The sequence below is a fragment of the Leucoraja erinacea genome, chromosome 5 (genome assembly GCF_028641065.1).
Source record: "Leucoraja erinacea ecotype New England chromosome 5, Leri_hhj_1, whole genome shotgun sequence".
NCBI lineage: Eukaryota > Metazoa > Chordata > Chondrichthyes > Rajiformes > Rajidae > Leucoraja > Leucoraja erinaceus.
The window spans coordinates 95,877,824-95,892,275 of NC_073381.1; the positions used below are offsets into that span (position 1 = coordinate 95,877,824).

Here is a 14,452-nt window from a genome sequence, read left to right on the forward strand (position 1 = left end):
GAGAAAAACTGAAGTAATGTTTTGGGTAGATAACATTATGTTAGAACAAGGATAAAAGATTGGTTGTGGCATTATTGAATCCCAAACACCGCAAAGGAAGTTGAGGTTTTGTTCCTCATGCCTGCGTTGGGCTTCATTGGAAAAGTGAAGATGGTCAAAGATTGGGATTAGAGTGGGAATGAGTGATGGTTACATTGAGCTTGATGTTGATGCCTCCCACTACTCAATAGCTTCTGTGGCCTCCTTTTGCGTATTAGGTATGCATTAGTGAAACACTGATGGAGAGGGGAATCTAGGTGAAAAGGAATTTTAATGGTTTGGATTTGTTTTCTCATGGCTACATTTCAATGACACATATAGTGATTATTATCCTTTTTAAATGCTCTTTTACTTTATTACTGAAAACATTCTCCTTAGCTTTTGCTACATATTTGTTAGCCTGGCTCAAACTATTAAAATGCTGAAATTGAGGAAAAATACAGTGAAGCTTTCACTGTACAGACATTTTACCAACACATTGATATTTGCCATAATAGGTGAGTCACCTCCAGTATATCCAAGTTATTCCAGTGAATTTATCAATATACTATAATAATCCAATTGTCTTCGATTTCTAGCATCAATTGGATTTATGGCATGGACAACCAAGAAGTTCAGATTGACACCGTGTCAGTCAGTAAGTTAAATTATTTTTTATAATTTTCTTTTGCTGTGGACGTTCAGCCTTTTGAAATGCTGAGTGTAATCACACTGATGCTAGTGATTCACAATGGGAGTTAGTGGTTGCCTTAACCCTGAGAGGATTCATGAACTTGAATCCTTGCCACTGTTATGTCCCGCTGTGTTAGATAACATCTTCCAAGATGGCTACCAAACCAGACGATTATTTGTGTGGGAAGGCACTGCAGATGCTGGTTGAAACCGAAGGTAGACACAAAATGTTGGAGTAACTCAGTGGGACAGGCAGCATCAAGGATAAATGTGGATAAGCATGTGGATAAATGTGAGGTTATCCACTTTGGTGGCAAAAACAGGAAAGCAGACTATTATCTAAATGGTGGCCGACTAGGAAAAGGGGAGATGCAGCGAGACCTGGGTGTCATGGTACACCAGTCATTGAAAGTAGGCATGCAGGTGCAGCAGGCAGTGAAGAAAGCGAATGGTATGTTAGCTTTCATAGCAAAAGGATTTGAGTATAGGAGCAGGGAGGTTCTACTGCAGTTGTACAGGGTCTTGGTGAGACCACACCTGGAGTATTGCGTACAGTTTTGGTCTCCAAATCTGAGGAAGGACATTATTGCCATGGAGGGAGTGCAGAAAAGGTTCACCAGACTGATTCCTGGGATGTCAGGGCTGTCTTATGAAGAAAGACTGGATAGACTTGGTTTGTACTCTCTAGAATTTAGGAGATTGAGAGGGGATCTTATAGAAACTTACAAAATTCTTAAGGGGTTGGACAGGCTAGATGCAGGAAGATTGCTCCCGATGTTGGGGAAGTCCAGGACAAGGTCACAGCTTAAGGATAAGGGGGAAATCCTTTAAAACCGAGATGAGAAGAACTTTTTTCACACAGAGAGTGGTGAATCTGTGGAACTCTCTGCCACAGAGGGTAGTCGAGGCCAGTTCATTGGCTATATTTAAGAGGGAGTTAGATGTGGCCCTTTTGGCTAAGGGGATCAGAGGGTATGGAGAGACGGCAGGTACGGGATACTGAGTTGGATGATCAGCCATGATCATATTGAATGGTGGTGCAGGCTCGAAGGGCCGAATGGCCTACTCCTGCACCTAATTTCTATGTTTCTGTTTCTATGATGCTTTCAACCCGAAAAGACACCAATTCCTTCTCTCCAGAGATGCTGCCTGTCCCACTTAATTACTCCAGCATTTTGTGTCTATCTCCAGACAATTATTTGCTTGCCAAAGAAGCAGATCAACAAACACATATTACAATCGCCACACTTTTAAATCTCTACCTCCTACAGCAACATTTCTTACTTTTAACTATAAATATCCTTAAACTCTCACTCACTACAAATTAGCCTTTTCTTATTCAAGCTCCCAATTTGTACATTGTTGTCTGGATTGAATCTAATTTTACCTGTATTTTAAAATTGGCAGGATTGGATGGAGCTATGGGTGGATGATGCTTTCTGGAGACTTCTCTTCTCTGTGATTCTCTTAGTTATAATGTTCCTCTGGAGACCATCGGCAAATAATCAGAGGTAAGCCTTTCTAATACTTTTTGTGGAGAATTTAATTATTTATTTCCCCTCTACTTTGCCTTCCTTTAGTTCTGTTGCCATGATGTCATTGCATATGGCCTGTTTCCTCTAAGAATAAAGAAATTAAGAATTAGGTTTGGAAGTAGGCCTTTTAAGGGCCTGTACCACTTGGGCGTCATTTGAGTGTAATTTACACGTCACGATGAACGACACGTGTGGCGTGCAGCACACGTGAGTGCGCATTGCGCGCGCATTGTACGTGGTGACATGGGCAGTTGCGCGCGGCCCCCCAGTATGTACAAAATCTTTGTGCACCATCTGCGTGATGCGCAAATGAAGTCCAAGTGGGACAGACCTTTTAGCTCCTGGGGTCTGCTTTGTCATTCAACAAGATCGTGACTCATCTACCTCAGCACTACTTTCCTGCCTGATCTCTGAGACCTGGATTCGATCCTGACTGGTTTGTCTGTTCTCCCTGTGTCCGGGTGGGATTCCTCCGGGTGCTCCGGTTTCCTCCCACATCCCAATGACATGCAAGGTTTGTGGGAAAATTGGCTTCTGTAAATTGTCCCTACCTGTGTAGGATAGGGTATGGGTGATAGTTGGATAGCACAAACTCGATGGGCCAAAAGGCCTGTTTCCACGCTGTATCTCTAAACTAAAATAAACATACAACGCAGAGCAGTACATCACATCACATCACAAAAATCTTCAGTTAATATATTGTTAATTCTTAGCTTTGATAAATAGAATTTGTATTATTGATGAAATAGCCATAATGTTAAGGGCCTGTCCCACTGTGGCGACCTAATCCACGAGTGCAGACGAGTTTGCCCTCAACTCTTATTCGCAGCATGGTCGACACGAGGTCCTAGGAGGCCTTTGTAACTCTCCTTCATGTTCGAGAGCAGTCCCCGCGTACTCGAGGCCTCAGCTAGGTCGCGGCGTATTTTTCAACATGCTGAAAAATGCCCGCGAGTAAAAAAAAAAAGGGCGCTGTGAAAAAATCTATATATTTTTTTACTCATGGGTTTAGTTGAAGTAGGTCGTAGAAGGTCGGCATGTTCTTCATAGGTAATCGAGGGTAGTGGAAGGCAATCGAAGGTAGTTGTAGATAGTCTTCAACATAGTCAAAGGAGGTCTTCTACGTGACATTTTTTTTAAAACTCTTCTAAACTCTTCTAAACTCTCCAATTAGGTCGCCACAGTGGGACAGCCCCTTAATGCTGTTAGATTTCAAGGCTCAGCACCCCGCCCCTCCCTACGCTGTAACTTGGTGACACTGGTGGTAAGGAGTCAAGAGTGTTTTGTTGTCATATATCCCACATAGAACAGCAGCAGCACAACACAAGATGTAAACATAGTACACTGTAAACAATATAATAAACAGGAAAGAAAATGTCATGTGAGCATACTCCCTGGGTCACTAATTTTGGAGGATTAGGCAATGTTTATTATATTGAGATTGTGAACTTGTTCTTTATTCTGATTGTGGCATTTTCCTCTCGTGCACGACTTCAGATATGCATTTACCCCTCTTATTGATGACCCAGACGATGAAGCGAATGAGCTGATTGGAGAAAACTTTGGTAAGTGTGCATCTCTATTCAGAAATATTTAATCATCTATTACTTCTGAGAATTGATGCCTGTTATGGCCCCCATTTTTACTATTCCACAAACTGTGAATTGTGGGCGCACAGTGGCGCAGTGGTAGAGTTGCTGCCTTATTGGGTTCGATCCAGACTACGGGTTCTGTCTGTCCGGAGTTTGCACGTTCTGCCTGTGTCCGCGTAGGTTTTCTCCGCGTGCTCTGGTTTCCTCCCACATTCCAAAGACATGGTTTGTAGATTAATTGGCTTCTGTAAATTGTCCCTAGTGTGTTGGATAGAACTACCGTGTGGATGATCACTGGTTAGGATGGGCTGAATGGCCTGTATCCAATGCCATATCTAAACTATAAACTAAACAAATAGTGTTACAAAAATAAATATATTCTTTTTTTTTTAAATTTATTAGAAGCAAATGAACAATCGGCATATCAAAAGATACAGTTATTGTACAGCTTCAATTTTAACTTTTTAACTTAAAATAGAGGGAAAGAAAAGAGAAAGGACGAGAGGGAGAAACATAGAAACATAGAAATTAGGTGCAGGAGTAGGCCATTCGGCCCTTAGAGCCTGCACCACCATTCAATATGATCATGGCTGATCATTTAACTCAGTATCCCGTACCTGCCTTCTCTCCATACCCTCTGATCCCCTTAGCCAAATCTAACTCCCTCTTAAATATAGCCAATGAACTGGCCTCAACTACCCTCTGTGGCAGAGAGTTCCAGAGATTCACCACTCTCTGTGTGAAAAAAGTTCTTCTCATCTCGGTTTTAAAGGATTTCCCCCTTATCCTTAAGCTGTGGCCCCTTGTCCTGGACTTCCCCAACATCGGGAACAATCTTCCTGCATCTAGCCTGTCCAACCCCTTAAGAATTTTGTAAGTTTCTATAAGATCCCCTCTCAATCTCCTAAATTCTAGAGAGTATAAACCTAGTCTATCCAGTCTTTCTTCATAAGACAGAAAAAGTGAGATGTGCAAAGATAGAACCCCTAGATTACCAAAGTAGTGTAGCTAGAGTGGGTAAAAGGAAGAGTGAAAAAGGGAAAAAAAGAACAAAAAGAAAAAGAGAGAAAAAAGTGGTGATATACCTGCCTCTCGTCCCTCCCCACCCACCTCACCCAGCCCATAATTGGATCTAAATCCAAAGTTGGGTTGCACCATACTATCCTTGTAAGAATTCGGTGAATGTTGTCAATGTCTTGGAAAAATGATCTGGTTTTTCTGCCAAAACAAGTTTAATATTTTCAAGATGTAGTGTCTCAGACATGTTTGTAATCCACATCTTAACAGTAGGGACTGATGTATGTTTCCAAAATTTAAGTATTCGTTTGTTCGCCGTTATCAGGCCATAATTAAGGAAATTGTTACAAAAATATTAGTCAAGATTACTCTCAAACTTGTTTGTTGCAGTAAAAAAAAATGTATAAAGATGTGCAGTTTAACTTTTTTTTTTACAACAATAGTAATGAGATATAAACTAGTCTATGTTTCTTGTCTTTTTTAGACATTAAGCGAAATACACAATTGTTCATTAATAATCCATGTTTTTGTCTGTGTACTGCTTAGCCGATGGAATGAAGAAACGAACATCCAACATACGGGCTAATGGATTAACAAAACCGTCTTCCAAATTGGTGAGTAGTTTTGTTCATTCTTCATGGCATGGGCAAAATACCGATAAGAAATCGGACGCAAAGTATTGAATGTGTTCAGGTTTAACTTAATTTAAGTGTAAGAAGGAACTGCAGATAGTGGTTTAAACCGAAGATAGACACAAGATGCTGGAGTACCTCAGCGGGACAGGCAGCATCTCTGGAGAGAAGGAATGGGTGACTTTTTGGGACGAGACCCTTCGTCTGACTCTCAATGTCTGAAAAAGGGTCATGACATAAAACATCAGCCATTCCTTCTCTCCAGAGATGCTGCCTGTCCCGCTGCGTTACTCCAGCATTTGTGTCTTTCTTTGAATATTTTAAGTATCTATAACCTCCTCCAGCTGCACAAAGCTCCTTGCCAGCTACACTAATTCTTGTCCCTCTGGCCTCACTCCCGTGGCCTACCATCTTTGCTCTTCCATTGATGGTCATGCATTCAATCATACAAGATCTAAGATGTTGTATTCTGTTCCAAAACCTCTCGGTCTCTTCAACTCTTTGGGTCGGTTACGTACAACCCATCCTAATATTTGCCTCTTGTTTGCCTCGTCTCCCTTCTAGAGCATTTTAACCATGTTACATGTGCCAAAAAGAGGAATGTGGTTAGGAAATACTTTGGAATATGTTGCATAGATAAAATGCAGCTTGCCCCGCTGAGTTGCTCCAGCGCTTGTCTTTTGTTTTTGTAAACTAGAATCTGCAGTTCCTTGTTTCTACGGAAATGTAGAAACAAAAAACTGCCCATGCTGATCTACAAAAAAGAGACAGAAAGAGTTGGAGTAACTCAGCGGGTCGGGTAGCATCTCTGGATAAGTTCTCCAGGGATGTTGCATTTGTTCATCCATTGGTGGTTTTGCAATCAGTCAAACGGGATCCGAGATGTTGAATTATTTTCCTAAACCCCTCAGTTTGATCAATTCTGTGCTCCTCAACCAGGGGCCAGTCCACAACCAGGGGCCACAGTTTAAGAATAAGGGGTAAGCCATTTAGAACGGAGATGAGGAGACACTTTTTCATACAGAGAGTGGTGAGTCTGTGGCATTCAGCAGTGACTCGCCAGGTTGACATTGGTGATGAATTGTTATGCCATGATGAAAGATAAGACCATAAGACATAGGAGCCGAATTAGGCCATGCAGCCCATTGAGTTTGCTCCATTAGTTAATCAGTTTGGTTTCAGTTTAGTTCATTGTCGCGTGTACCGAGGTACAGTGAAAAGCTTTTGTTGCGCGCTATCCAGTCAGCAGAAAAAAACAGTACATGATTACAATCGAGCCGTTTACAGTGTACAGATACATACACTGGGCATGGGCGATCATGGTGGCACAGCATTAGAGTTGTTGCCTTACAGCGAATGTAGCGCCGGAGATCAGAGTTCGATCCCGACTACGGGTGCTGTCTGTAAGGAGTTTGTACGTTCTCCCCGTGACCTGCGTGGGTTTTCTCCAAGATCTTCGGTTTACTCCCACATTCCAAAGACGTACAGGTTAATTGGCTTGGTAAATGAAAAGTTGTCCCTAGTCAGTGTAGGATAGTGTTAATGTGCAGGGATCGCTTGTCGGCACGGACCCGTTGGGCTGAAGGGCCTGTTTCCGCACTGTATCTCTAAACTAAACTAAATGATAAGGGAAAAACATTCAGTGCAAGGTAAAGCCAGCAAAATCTGATCAAGGATAGTCTGAGGGTCACCAATGAGGTAGATAGTAGTTCAGCACTGCTCTGGTTGTGGAAGGATGATTTGGTTGCCTGATAACAACTGGGAAGCCTGATCATTCTATCATGGCTGTTCTATTGTTCCCGCTCAACCCCATTCTCCTGCCTTCTCCCCATAACCTCTAATATCTTGACTAATCAAGAATCTATCAATTTCTGTTTTAAAAATGCCCACTTACTTGGCCTCCACAGCCGTTTGTAGCAATAAATTCCACAGGTTACCAATTTTGCCTGGGCAAGGTACCAGTAGCGTACTCTGTATCTATTTTCACCAAAGGGAAGGACATGGAGGGCAATGAGATCAGTGTGGAGAATACTGATATACAAGGGCAGATTGAAATTGAGGAGGAAATCTCCAGTGCCTGATGGGATCTCTTCCAGGATATTGAGAGAGGCAAGAAAGAAAATTGCAGGAGCCTTGATGAAGAACTTTGCATCTTCTCTGGCCACAGACAAAGTCCCAGAGAACCAGAGAGTCGCTAATGGGTTTTTTTGTCAGAAGGGAAGTGGAGAATCCAGGGAATTATAGGCTGGTGAGCCTCATGTCAATGGTGTTTTCAATCTCCAACATTGCTTTTCATTCTCTGCTCCATTTATACCTCCCCAAACAGCTCAGCCACCATTAACAAGCCACAACGCATCCTCTCACGTTCTTGGTCGAAACTTCAACACAAATATTCCTTTTGTTCCTTCCAACAATTAAGAAATGTTCCCGATGTTGGGGGAGTCCAGAACCAGGGGCCACAGTTTAAGAATAAGGGGTAGACCATTTAGAACTGAGACGAGGAAAAACCTTTTCAGCCAGAGAGTTGTAAATCTGTGGAATTCTGTGCCTCAGAAGGCAGTGGAGGCCAATTCTCTGGCTGCTTTCAAGAGAGCTAGATAGGGCTCTTAAAGATAGCCGAGTCGAGGGATATGGTGAGAAGGCAGGAACGGGGTACTGAATGTGGATGATCAGCCATGATCACAGTGAATGGCTCAAAGGGCCGAATGGCCTCTTCCTGCATCTATTGTCTATTCTCTCAAAGTAGAATACTCATATTTTCTCCTTTTGATGTAAGGTCATCAACTAGAATTGCTAACTGTTCCTCTTCTCACAGATGCTCCTTAAAACACCGATTCTGATTTTGGATTTCCAGCATTTGCGGATGTTTTTTTTCTGCATTTCTTTTCAATCCCTTTTCAAAACATTTCCCAATCCGGTCATCCCTCCTCCTCCCTGCTCCCGTCCGGCAGAAGGTATAGAATCTTGAAAGCACGCACCACCAGACGCGGGAACAGCTTCTTTCCCACCCCGCTCAAATTATCAGGCTTCTGAACGGCCCTTCCATAAGCTGGGGCCCTGTCTGATGTACCTCTCCCCCATTGAGGACATTGGACATTGTCTAAGTAACTGATGTGCTACAATGCTGAGAGCTATATTAGTTTATTTTAGGGACACAGCACAAAAACAGACCCTTTGGCCTACCCGTGATCCCTGAATGCTATACACTAGGAACAATTTTTACTGAAGCCAATCAACCTACAAACTCAAACGTCCTTAGAGTGTGGGAGGAAACCAGAGCACCTAGAGAAAACCCACTCGGGTCACACGGAGAAGGTACAACCACTGTACAGACAGCACCCATAGTCGGGATTGAACCTGGGTCTCTAGTGCTGTGAGGCAGCAACTCTATTGCTACACCACCTGATAGTCTGCACTCTCCCCTTACTCTATGTATTGTACTTGAGTCTGAACTGATTGTATCTATTTATGGTATTCTGATGCGTTTGGATAGCATGCAAAATAAAGCTTGTCATGGTACGTCGGTACATGTGACAATAAAACCTTAAACCTACACCTGAAATGTGGTTTGTTTTATTGTTAATAGGATGAAGATTTGAAGTGGGTGGAAGACAACATTCCTTCGATAACAGATGTGTACGTATCAGCATTTTATTCTACCCACTCCACATTATTCAATGTTTAGTACTTTGCCCCTCTCTGCTGTGCACGCTGTCATTTCCTTGTGGCAACACGCCAGTTGTTACTCAGACTCGCCCTCCGCCCATTCTCAGAGGCATTAACCAAACACAAAGTGCAATTGTGACCAAAGCTATCAGTTGATTGAAATGAATCATTTAATGCAATTCAATAGCACATTGGATCAAAGCTTGAATTGTTCATTTGATTCTTTACCACTGCTCCCTAAGTTCATTTGATCTCTGGATTTCATCTTCCTTATCAGAAGCACTAACACAGATATTTGCTGCACACAGACGCAGGTGTTATTCTCCCCATCCACCATCTCATGACAGTGATCTTGTGTTCTCCCACCGGTCCATGTTCATTTTCTCACAATACATTTGATTGTTTGAATACAATCTTGCTTTCCACTCAATTTAACTTAGTCGGCTTGAAAGGCCAAATCTTTTCAGCTCGAACTTGCCATGTAGTTGCAATATACTTCAAATATGCTGTTAGCCTAGCGTGCTGAGGATTCTCGTTGTGCCAGATCAGCATGTTTCTGGACTATTGGATAGTCATTCATACCCCAATATGCTTAGAATAGTACAGCGCAAGAACAGGCCCTTCGGCCAAAACATCAATGGATATTTTTACAGCAGAGATAGATAGATCTTTGATTAGTACGGGTGTTAGAGGTTATGGGGAGAAGGCAGGAGGTTGGGGTTGAGAGGGAAAGAAGGATCAGCCATGATTGAATGGCAAAGTACATCTGAAGGGCCGAATTTCTGCATCTAACACTTTTAACCTTGTGTGTAGGAAGTAGCTGCAGATGCTGGTTTAAACCGAAGATAGACACAAAATACTGGTGTAACTCAGCGGGACAGGCAGAATCTCTGGAGATAATTGTCAGTCTGAAGAAGGGTCTTGACCCGAAACGTCACCCATTCCTTCTCTCCAGAGATGCTGCCTGTCCGGCTGAGTTACTCCAGCTTTTTATGGCTACTCATGATCTGTGCAGAACACATTGCGAAGATAAACTAATAGTCAGTCATGCAGCATAGAAACATTATACGTAATGTTTTGATTTTAATCAATAAAAGTAACATTTATACAATTACTAGACAAAGTGGGACCCAATGGGTCCCATGTTCACACAAGAGGACTGGTCCCCCAACGCAATATTCCACCTCTCCACCAATTCCAATATTGGTGGCCAGTGGGGGGGGGGTACTTTCTGGAGTGCTAGTATGGGTATAGTGGGCAGAAGGGACTGGTTTCCAGAGGGTTAGAATGGACATTGTGGGCCGAATGGATTCTTGGGCTGGCAACAGGCCTGCTGGGCTGGCAGTTCAGTCACTCGGTCCTGGTGGGCTGGCAGCTCAGTCACTCAGGCCTGGTGGACTGGCAGTTCAGTCACTCGGGGCTGGTGGGCTGGCAGCTCAATCACTCACGGCTGGTTGGCTGACAGTACGCTCACGGCTATTCCTTGAAATTGCATTTCAAGCAGAGTGCAGGCCACCACATTCAATTTCATAGCATTTCAAGCAGAGTGCAGGCCACCACATTCAATTTCATAGCATTTCAAGCAGAGTTCAGGCCACCACATTCCATTTCATAGCATTTCAAGCAGTGCAGGCCACCACATTCCATTTCATAGCGGAGGAGGACTGTGAGTAAGACGGCCAAAAATCATAGCTATATAGGGTAGCGTTTTTTCTAAAATCTATATACAGCACAGATAGGAAGTGGTCAAGATGAGACTTTTAGTTATATCGATATCCATAAGGCATGGAAATGGGTCCTTTGGTTCAATGCCCACACGAGGAAGATGCCCCATCTACACTAGTCCCACCTGCCTGCATTTGGGCCATACCCCTTGAAACCTGCCCTATCCATGTACCTGTCCAGATCTCCTCTTCCTGCACGTGGTTCCTATTCCTCCATTCCTTGCATGTCCACGTGTCTGTCTAAAAGTTGCTTACACGCCACTACTGTGTCTGCCACCATCCCTGACAATACCCACCACCCACCTCCGTGTAAAAGTAAAACCAGCCTCACACATCTGCTTTAAATTCACTTTTTCAAAAAAGAGGCAGCATTATAATAAATGTTCTCGTAAACCCAATGCTTAAAGGGAAGGTGGGACCTGGGCCAGGGTGAGTGTTGGGGCTTGGAGAGAGAGCCGTCGCGCATGTCTGATGCCGAATGTGTCGTTGCTCATTGCCATTGATGAGGATCATTGCCAAAAGCTGATACAACTTTTTCTGTTTCAGTGCACTTCCCTTGTTGCTGGATTCAGATGAAGTAAGTACACACCACCTCGAGGATTCATTAGATCTAGTCAGTTGTTGCTTCGCTCTCCTGGGTCATTAAATTGCTCAATTGGCATCTGGTCTGTTGTTGAAATGCACAGTGCAGCCCACGATAAATGCTCAGCCGTGGGTAGCATGGTAATTGTGCAATGCACGAGTCATTTGAACTTGCTGCTTGGGTAGGTTGGTCTGGTTACAAAATACTTAGCGGTATTTTCTGCAGATCATTCATGGCACTGTTTGTACAGTGTAAGGCAAGTCCTTTATTTCCTGGGCTTGTAACACCACAACGCGTTCTGCACATAAGCAAGAGCACAGTAGAACTGCAGCCTCACAGCGTCGGAGACTTGGGTTCAATCTTAACCATGGGTGCTGTCTGTGTGTGGAGTTTGCACGTTTTCCCTGTGACCACATGGGTTTCCTCCAGGGCCTCCAGGTGCGGGTTTGTAGGTTAATTGGCTTCTGTAATGTCAACAAAATAGAGAGAGTACAGAGGAGATTTACTAGAATGTTGCCTGGGTTTCAACAACTAAGTTACAGAGATAGGTTGAATAAGTTAGGTCTTTATTCTCTGGAGCGCAGAAGATTAGGGGGGGACTTGATAGAGGTCTTTAAAATGATGAGAGGGATAGACAGAGTTGATGTGGACAAGCTTTTCCCTTTGAGAATAGGGAAGATTCAAACAAGAGGACATGACTTCAGAATTAAGGGACAGAAGTTTAGGGGTAACATGAGGGGGAACTTCTTTACTCAGAGAGTGGTAGCGGTGTGGAATGAGCTTCCAGTGGAAGTGGTGGAGGCAGGTTCATTGGTATCATTTAAAAATAAATTGGATAGGCATATGGATGAGAAGGGAATGGAGGGTTATGGTATGAGTGCAGGCAGGTGGGACTAAGGAGAAAAAAGTTGTTCGGCACGGACTTGTAGGGCCGAGATGGCCTGTTTCCGTGCTGTAATTGTTATATGGTTATATGTAAATTGCCCCTTGTGGATTCAAAAGTGGGATAACACAGAACTAGTGTGAACGGGTGATCGAAGGTCAGCGTGAACTCAGTGGGTCGAAGGGCCTGCTTCCAGTCTGTATGTTTCAATCAGAAAAAGATGAAGGTGAATCAGAGATCCATAGTTAACTCTTGTTATGCAATAGGATGGTAGTTATTGTAGAGAAATAGGCAAAAACATAGGGGCGGCACCTTTTTGAAGGAAGAAGAAATCTAATATTGGGTTCTCTTTCCAAACTAGGAAATAATGACGATCAAATATGAAATATCCAAGATGGAGTGAAGAGCATATTTTCCTGTCAAACTCAGTCTGGAGTGCTTGACCAAACCTCTGCACAGCAAACAGACAGGCCAGTGAAGGGAGACGTGACGCAGATTACTGGAGTAATCAATGGGCCAGCGGAGAAGGCACCAAGTGTTCCTTTACTTCATGTGCAATGCTCACTCTTTAATGTGAGACTGAGATGGAAAATTGTGCAAAGGGAAATCCAACATGAGGGAGTGTAAGCAAGCTTTGCTTCAATTCTCTATTGAAGTAATCGGTGTCTTCAATTTCCCCTTATTCCTCCTTCCCTCTCCCTTCATGTACTAGAGGGCTATACGATTTGGTGCAGATGTGGATTTTTTTTGTTAGGGATAGTCCACAGTATGAAAGTTTTAATTTCATACATTTGCTCTGTGGGTACTATCTATTCCTAAGAGTATTTAGAAACATAGAAACATAGAAATTAGGTGCAGGAGTGGGCCTTTCGGCCCTTCGAGCTTGCACCGCCATTCAATATGATCATGGCTGATCATCCAACTCAGTATCCCGTACCTGCCTTCTCTCCATACCCTCTGATCCCCTTAGCCACAAGGGCCACATCTAACTCCCTTAAATATAGCCAATGAACTGGCCTCAACTACCCTCTGTGGCAGAGAGTTCCAGAGATTCACCACTCTCTGTGTGAAAAAAGTTCTCCTCATCTCGGTTTTAAAGGATTTCCCCCTTATCCTTAAGCTGTGACCCCTTGTCCTGCACAATATACTGTAGGAATAAATTCTAAATACAGTTTCCTTTATTTTAGTCGTAGACATTATATTATGGTTTAATGCACATTGCTGTTGGAACACTGGAATCTTTTATTTTTGTAAACAAAAAGTTTTTGACCACCTCACAAGAGATGACTGACTTTAGACTCTGCACCTGAAAAGTGAATCTCTGTATTATATTGACTATACATTCCATTTAATACAGTGGTCATCTGAAAATAATTGTGTCATGAATATCCAAGTTCGTCTTTCAGTTATTGAGAGAGCCAGATCCCTTAAGTGATGTTTGTAAAAAAATATTTTGTGTATTATGATTGATGACATTGTACCTTATATGTTTTTCTTTAAGTTATCAAATTTCTTTCTGGAACATTCATTTGAAGGATCAGTGTATATATTAAAAAATGCTATTGGGTGCTATGATACTGGATTCACCAGACTTTACTGAGCAAATTAGGTGGTTGGTTCATCTGGTGGCCTTGTGCACATGTTGCTCTTGCAGGAGTAGCAGCAGTATAGCACTTGTCAGTTTGCTTTTTGGTGCCTTCCAAACTAAGATAATTAAAAGTATATATATTTTAATGTCCTTGTGTCCCATGTTGAAAATGAGTGGGTGTTTCATTAAACCATATAACAATTACAGCACGGAAACAGGCCATCTCGGCCCTACAAGTCCGTGCCGAACAATTATTTTCCCTTAGTCCCACCTGCCTGCACTCATACCATAACCCTCCATTCCCTTCTCATCCGTATGCCTATCCAATTTATTTTTAAATGATACCAACGAACCTGCCTCCACCACTTCCACTGGAAGCTCATTCCACACTGCTACCACTCTCTGAGTAAAGAAGTCCCCCCTCATGTTACCCCTAAACTTCTGTCCCTTAATTCTGAAGTCATGTCCTCTTGTTTGAATCTTCCCTATTCTCAAAGGGAAAAGCTTGTCCACATCAACTC

The 14,452-nt window shown here is 42.9% G+C and overlaps 1 protein-coding gene across 1 annotated transcript in view; it reads left to right on the forward strand.

Annotated features, from left to right (window-relative positions):
• tmem87b (transmembrane protein 87B) overlaps positions 1-14,081 on the forward strand; it is a 54,804-nt gene extending 40,723 nt beyond the window's left edge. Inside the window, exons 14-21 of the mRNA XM_055636316.1 lie at positions 427-536; positions 618-676; positions 2,119-2,222; positions 3,744-3,811; positions 5,402-5,469; positions 9,074-9,123; positions 11,424-11,454; positions 12,705-14,081. Coding sequence (XP_055492291.1) covers positions 427-536; positions 618-676; positions 2,119-2,222; positions 3,744-3,811; positions 5,402-5,469; positions 9,074-9,123; positions 11,424-11,454; positions 12,705-12,746 — 532 coding nt within the window. The 3' untranslated portion in view covers positions 12,747-14,081. The remainder of the gene's footprint in view (positions 1-426; positions 537-617; positions 677-2,118; positions 2,223-3,743; positions 3,812-5,401; positions 5,470-9,073; positions 9,124-11,423; positions 11,455-12,704) is intronic.
• Positions 14,082-14,452: the final 371 nt, after the last annotated feature.